Source organism: Folsomia candida, unplaced genomic scaffold (genome assembly GCF_002217175.1).
Source record: "Folsomia candida strain VU population unplaced genomic scaffold, ASM221717v1 Fcan01_Sc021, whole genome shotgun sequence".
Taxonomy (NCBI): domain Eukaryota; kingdom Metazoa; phylum Arthropoda; class Collembola; order Entomobryomorpha; family Isotomidae; genus Folsomia; species Folsomia candida.
The window spans coordinates 343,474-351,088 of NW_019091213.1; the positions used below are offsets into that span (position 1 = coordinate 343,474).

Consider the following 7,615-nt stretch of genomic DNA (forward strand, 5'->3'; position numbering starts at 1 on the left):
GCCATAGATGCCATTCTGTTATTATTCATCGTTTTATTTGTTCTGAATTTCTTGTACTTAAACATGCAGTAAAGAAGCAATAATACGTATCTATATTTACTACGGGGACCTGGAGAATTATTCAAGTCCTCCTGGATGGGTCGTCGGGTCGTTTCCACATGGCGGCACAAATGTACCAATTGATAAGGACGTTGACACCTACGGGGACAGATTGGGGTCGGACCGAGTAGCCAGTCAGCTTTGCAGACACGCGTTTGAGAGTGGGCAGAACTTTGAGAATGTAGCCCCGAAGAGGCGTCTCGTACATGACGTAACAGCGGATCGACTGGACAAACTCGTCCGAGGCTGGGACCAACCGTGCCAAAATGATAAGCATGCGAAACAACATGCACATCCCAAAACAAGCATCCATCACGTAGAATGAAATGCCCAGAAAATCAAAATTTGGCTCTTTCAGTAGCTGCAACAAATGACCAAGAGATCCGTATGTAAAATATGTCCATGTAAATTGCACGTAAGGAACTGTCACCAGTTGTCCCTCGATATCTATGTAAGTACCTGTATCATCATAAAGACATCGGACACAAACTGTGCATAATTTGCCGCTTGCGCACCTCCCATCAAACGACCGATCCATTTGTTGTGCTCGTTCACGCAGAGCATAATGTTTCTGTAGTCATTAATCAGGCCTAAAATGTCGTACCGAGTTCCGGGCGCTTTCGACGTGGGATTAAGATAACGACGAATGGGTTTCCGACGGTACACGCCACTCGCCACACCCCCGCCGTCCGTCATCATTTGACGACGGAAGGCACTCTTCCTCCCGCCCTGCTGCTCCTGCGTGGGTGGCCGCGATGTTGCCGACGGAGGGACTTCTTTGCGTCCCCGTCTTGTGAACGTCTCGTCCTGGCGCAGCTCCCCAGTCTCGATCAGCCTGGCGAAAGGCAACAAATACAGGATGCATAATGTTCTTCCTATGAGTGTGACCATCTCGAGAAGCAGTGATCGGAATGTGAACAAGCAACATTTCCTAATAAATAGCGCCACTCACTTGTACACCGTCTTGGTCATATCCTCCAGCAAGTGTTGGTACGAGGTTGACATGCTCTCGGCAACCACCATGGTGCAAGCCTATTTGTATTGCGTACACATTACGGACGCAGTTCCGAGCCAGACAGAAGTTATTAATTATTGAAGGAACTGGTAAGTCAATAAGTCATAAGAAATGTACCTGATAAGCATAGGCATGGTACATGAAGAGGCATTCGTGAACGCAGAATATGACCTGCAACCACCAACTGTCCCAGGCTGGCGGAATGAGCGCATACGTGTTGAGGGCATAGTTCGGGGTGTAAAAGAACTGGACGGACAAGGCGAAGGTTCCCGTAAACACGACGAACCTGTGAAACGACCAAACCATTTTAATTAACGAGTCGTGTCAGTGCTGATCTGTCTCTGCGTGTGACTTGGCCATTACTGTAAATTGGATCATTAATTGGAAATTCATAAGTCAGGATATTGGAATGTGATTGATTGGGCGGTATGTGTGCTGCAGCCGGCGGGTGACTAGGAAATATACTTATTTAGTTAGCTTACGGGTAGCAAACCGAGTTGATAAGATCCGTCCTCCGAATAGAACTCGCCACTCTGGGAGGACAGCTCATCTTGGAGAAAATGCTCTCCTGGAGTGACCACTGGCGATGCAGGATTTCGTACATGGGGTACTTTGAGTACCACAAGATCTGCTCTTGAACCATGTGAGTCGTACTCAAGTACCAGTCCCACATGCTATAATATAATGAGGGTATTCATTGAGGGTATTCATTATTTCTTCGTATCCTTAGTATTCTTCGTATCGTAAAATAACTTACGACGCTTACGAGATTTTGTAAGCGTCGTAAGATTTTCTCATCGAAAATCACGTTACTACGCTTACGATTTTTACTAAACCTGACCCCTTGTTTTTTCTTCGTAAACTATTTAGAAATAACGAATACCCTCATTATATAATGAGGGTATTCAATAATATATATAATATATATATACATATTTACCTCATCTGGTCCAGGAAGTGTACCTCCACGCCCAGCCAGCCGTTGTAGCTGAGCAGCAGGTAGCTGACCTGCCCATGCAATCACACATCATGATTATGTCAACTCCCTGGGTCGCTAATTAAGTGGGTCGTTGGGGTAGGGAGAGAAATATGACGAGAAACAGAGGTTGTCTCACCTTGACCGTCGTGTTGATCCACATTGTCCAGTAGAAGGTCAAGGGGATCCAGCCAATCTTGCGGATGACGTATATCCCCCCGTCCACCCTCTCGTGGTAAAATCTTGAAACAGCGCCCTGACTCAACGAGTACCACATTCGCCGCTGATAATCTGTGAACGCCGTGGAATTGGGGACGACCTCATCCCCTTGGTCCATTTCCATGACTGGTCCTCCTTGGTCGGGGGAAACAGAAGTCTGGAGCTCTTGTGTGACCAACTTTCCGTCCGGATGTGCTCCTCAGGTATACAGCTTGGCGTGTGTCCGAAAACCGTTTTCGGAACAATTTATGTTCACACACGTCATTATCAATTCAGTTCCAATTAAAATGTTTTCCTTGACGCAAGCAGCCTTGGGTAATGAGATGCATCAATAGTCATGCAAGTACCAAATCCAAGTGACACGTGCTGAGTGACTGTCTGACCTCTGAAAATTCAATAGCCCGAGTTGTTATTGTCTTTTAAATTGGGATAGTAGCCCATAGTCAGCCGTGCAAGGTCTCCACTCGAAAATCAAGTTAATTAAAAGTCCAAAGATAGATTATTGCTCATTGCATTAGAAATGTCACCAGCAGAATATTACGAAACCAAGTGAGACACACAAGTCGTCGCAGTAAAAAAGTGCATAAATCCTGATTGAGTCTCAACATGCCCCTCCGAAGGAAATGCGTCACTTATACTCACATCCTGTTACACATACCTACTAACATTATGCCAATATTATGTCTTACCGCACTCATTATGGCATATTATGTAATAGCCTTGTGTGTAAATAGTATCACAAGTTATGTAAGTACGTGTTAAATAAATCGGATTCAGGAGGGACATCAGCTGACCATCATCAGGAATCGCAGCGAGCAAATGAGCGAGCTTTTCGAGGTGGTGGTTGGCTCCTTGGCCCTTTTCTACGCCCTTCGTCGCGGGACCTGGTTCGCCCCACCGGGAGTTCTCCTCGGAGGAAAGGTCACACGGTGGAAATGGGGGAATACGGCCAACTCGCTCCTCCACTCGCTCGTGACGGGGGTGGGTGCCTTGAGCTGGTCAGCGGTCACACCAACCATACGAAATAAAATGCTAAACTAGCACACAAACTTCCATTTCTTGCAGTTTGTACACGTGTCCAGAACTGGGGGACGATGTGGTCCACGTCTACTCCCCACTTGCGCACCGTCTCACGGCATTCTCACTTGGTAAGTCTGCTCACTCCCTGGAAAACCCCTGCACGAGGATCCATTTACTCATAAATATGAGAAATTACTAATTCTATTCCATGCCATTTAACACTAATTCTGAGATTGTGTTTGGTCTTTGGAGGGTATTTCATATTTGATTTTTTCGACCTGTTCCTCAACCATCGGAAGAGATCCGCCTACGAGCTCATGCTCCATCATGCATTCGTGAGTTTACCTAAAAATACCTACACACTCGTCATTTTGATCGTCACTTGGCATTTTGACATCAGGTGATATCCTGCTTCGGAGTGTCCATGTTGACCCGTCGTTATCAGGGGTTCGTCATGGTGGCCCTGGTCATCGAGGTCAACTCGGTCTTCCTCCACTGGCGCCAACTCCTCCTCCTCTCCCAAGTCTGCAAGACTGAGACGTACTACAGAACCATTTCCGCACTCAATTTGTGCACCTTTCTTCTCTTTCGCCTCGTGCCGCTGGGATGGATGGCGCGTTGGCTGGCTACAAACTCGCAGGAGGTAACGATTCCACTCCTCCCACCACCCCCACACACCCAATATTTAGTATAAAAAACCATGCAAACTCTACGCACAGGTCTCGCCGGGAGTGCACGTCCTGGGCTGTGTCACCAACGCCTCCATCGTCATCATGAGCACTGTTCTCTTACTTCGCATTCTCAAAGCGGACTTTCAGCCTACGAACGACATTATGGCTCCGTCCGCCGACCGCAACGAAAATTCAATAAAGGGTCCAATTTGAAACGTGGAGACCATTATTTGCGTACAAGTGACCGGAAGTTAGACAAGTGAAAGTCTCTCCTTCATTCTAATGAATGATTTTTGATAACATGAGTAAATGAAACATGTCACATCCTGCCCAATGAATTAAATTCCTTTCTACTTCCCCTACCTATTTACCATTGATGAAAGAGAGAACGACAATGTCCAAGTAAAGTCATATTTGACTAATCCCGCTGATTGATTTGCACATATTTCGTACTTCTATCGTCAACCCGAATGTCATGGTTGTGACTAAATAATTAATCAATCCAATCAATCCAAAATGCTGGTCATATCATAAATATTTATAATTGCGGCCAATTAGGGCAATGTTGGCATACAATTCTTGACGGACCAAGTCACCAGGGGAGTAAATGAAGCTGCCCCAATTTGGCACACATTCATTAGGAGGAGCAAGAAGGAAATCTTCCCGTGAGAAGATGAGACGAGGCAATAAAGCCGAAACTTGTGCATGTACGAGCGAGTGACGAGACCCCGAAGAACCCAGCACAGTGATACTGGTCAGTCGTCGGATGTGCACATGTAGCTATGTACGTACTACGTAGGACCCGAGACTGTGATCCAAATTGGATGATCCAATAATCCACCATGCAGGCATATTATGGCGAACATGTAATCGCCTTGTGATGATGATGGCAAATTATTTTATGAGATGAGAATTTGTGAATGAGCACGACAACAAGTTGATCTGTTGGCGTGGAGTTGTTTCCTGCATCCACCACGGCCACTCGAAATAAAAGATGCTCATTTTGGAGAGCGAGATGATTTAATGGGATGTGGGGAAGGTAGAGCCCGGCAGCCTCAGCGAGTGACCCTCACTAAAAAATGGTCCGCTCGTTGTTCATGATGATAATGGATGCGGTTGATTGATGGGTGAAGTAGCAGGCACCGTTACACACATACGGCACACACACAGTAAACACTAAAATCCCATCAAAACACCGCAATCTCCTTGCAAATTGGGCGAAATGGGAGCACTCCTTCTAAAATCAAATCCTCACCTTTCCCCCATTTCGGAATTGCAGCCAGAGAGATGCGAGTGAGTGGATACTAGCATCAAAAAATGGCTCTCAGTGCGAATAACTCACCACAAAAATGATCAACGCAAAAGTGGCAAGAGCTATGTGACTAGAATGCATCGTGTTGAAAGTTTCTCTCCTATTTTAAAAGGGCCAAATGTAGGATTGGGATAAAATGATAATAATGTACTTTTGGTAATTGGATAGAAAAAGCGGTGGAAAAAATGGTGGAATGTCGGACAGTTGACATTTAATAAGAGATTTGGTGGTCGTCGTCGTCTTGGTCGTGTTGGGGGTAAATGAGGGGTGATGTTATTGATGGTCGTGCTCTTCTTCGAGCAGGAGCGAGATGAGAATAAAGGAAGAAGGAGGTAAAGGAGACGCGATGCGACGCTCCCTGCATATAAATCAGGCAGACCTATGCCTGCACCACCATTTATTTGCTCCCAAAAAGTTGAGAAAGCTGAACATCATCAAGAAAGAAGACCAATTTTGAGGAATGAAATGAAGCAGCATCATCTCAGCCGTGTCGTCGTCGGGGTTAGTTATTATTGCCTCCTGCCATAAGGTGACCACTGCCAGCCAGCCATCCACATACGGTGGAATACATTGTTGTGTGCACCCTGTGAGATTGAGAGGATGAGAATAATGGGAGAAAGAAGAATGGTCATCTGCTGCTCCTGCTGCCTTTTGCTTACTTCTTGGGAATGTCTGATTTTTATTTGGCTCATTTGCATACTTTGGTGGAATTGAAGAAATCATGATGATAAGGATAACAGCAGCAGCAACAGCAGCAGTGATGTGGCCGTGGACTTGGTGGTGGCTTTATTGCTTTACCTTTAATACTCGTCTGCAATACCTGCCTCCCATCCATGCAGCCCATCTTATGAATCGTAGTCGTCTTTTGGTCGTCCAGCTTTTTTTTACATCATTTAGTTCTCTCTTCTCCTTATTCAACAACCTCCAACCTCACCTCTCAACCCTTTATTGCATTTTATTTACCTCCTTCGTATATTTCACTCTCCTCACAACAAACTTGGTCTTCTTCCAACCACAAGCTAGATACTTTGATACGCATACGTATGTGCACCATGAAACCAACCACCAAGAAATCTGACAAACTCCAGAAAAACGAAGCAACCACCACCATCGCCATCGCCATAAGAGAAGACAATAATACTGCAACAACGATACGTAATTCGAGAGAATACGTCGTCGTAATAAGTAATGTGGAAGACGAGGTAATGTGAAAAAGCGCTTTTTACCCTTTAATGCCTTCTCTCTAGATGGAAGTTGGATAAACGCATAGTTTTGGTCTTCTTCTTACGTGGAGTGGGATTGTTGCATTGCTCTTCTCAATTATCGACTCTCCCGACCAGGCCACAACCTCTGCGCCCCAACATGCATGCAATATATTCGCCTCATCTTCAGTTTCTCCTCTTTCCAACATTCCGATGAATCGCCGGCCAAAAAATCCAACCGAATAAAATGCAATCCCATCAGCCACAATACATACTTGCACACATTCATATACACATGAACATCCATCCATCCATACGCAGCGCAGAGAGAGAGAGCATGTGAAAGCCATCTTCTTAATGTCCATACAAAGAACTAAATACGATGGCCATTCATGCTCCTTTATCGTCGTCGTCGTCGTCGTCGTCATAATCTCATCAACTCGTAAAACACACACTCGGACACAGGAGAAGAAGAGCGAGGACGGAAAAATCTATTTTCGTTGTAACCCTTCAGCCCTCGGACAATGGAGAATGATGCGCATTTTTAGCAAAAGTCCGGCATCAATAATAAATCCGAGCCTGGGAAGAAGCTGGGTCACTTTGGAATACAAGAGACGTTCATTCAGTCCTCACCCGTGAGACCCCTCGCTCCGAAGAGACCACTGGACAGACAAAGAGCACAACTTTTATCCACTTTTTTAAAAATTGGTCATTTTTACATTCCCAAGCGTCCGAGGAGCTCATTTGCATGAGAATATTCCGAGGACTGCGGCGGTGGTGGCGGTGGTGATGAGCCGGACCCTTCCCCTACCTACATTTCCTGCTCCTCTTCTTCTTCCGGACTCTGTGGAAGTGGAAGAACTGAGTCCCTCGATGTTTGCTTCCCCACGCTCTCCTCCATCAATAAGCAATGGAACCCCACCACTGATTGCGCAATGGGACAGAGGACTCTCGTCACTCAGGCAAACAAAGTGAGCATCTCGATCCTGCCTTGCTCACCTGTCGTTCGGATTAATCGTGAAAAATGAAACGAGAGCCAAAGTGTTATGACGGACTATTATCATCGCATCCCCTCTCAGATCCTGCCATTCACAAGAACAA

At 45.8% G+C, this 7,615-nt stretch overlaps 2 protein-coding genes across 2 annotated transcripts; one reads left to right on the forward strand and one right to left on the reverse strand.

Annotated features, from left to right (window-relative positions):
- Positions 1-13: 13 nt before the first annotated feature.
- LOC118438429 lies at positions 14-2,448 on the reverse strand. The gene is made up of 7 exons (XM_035858684.1): positions 2,230-2,448; positions 2,055-2,122; positions 1,597-1,788; positions 1,232-1,400; positions 1,052-1,131; positions 559-934; positions 14-460 (listed from the first exon to the last, which is right to left on the reverse strand). Exons 1-7 carry the CDS (start codon positions 2,431-2,433, stop codon positions 122-124), a joined length of 1,428 nt encoding a protein of 475 aa, XP_035714577.1. The 5' UTR covers positions 2,434-2,448; the 3' UTR covers positions 14-121.
- Positions 2,449-3,091: 643 nt separating this feature from the next.
- LOC110858619 (TLC domain-containing protein 2) lies at positions 3,092-4,329 on the forward strand. The gene is made up of 5 exons (XM_022107443.2): positions 3,092-3,307; positions 3,375-3,457; positions 3,582-3,664; positions 3,730-3,972; positions 4,049-4,329. Exons 1-5 carry the CDS (start codon positions 3,129-3,131, stop codon positions 4,211-4,213), a joined length of 753 nt encoding a protein of 250 aa, XP_021963135.1. The 5' UTR covers positions 3,092-3,128; the 3' UTR covers positions 4,214-4,329.
- The last annotated feature ends 3,286 nt before the right edge of the window (positions 4,330-7,615 follow it).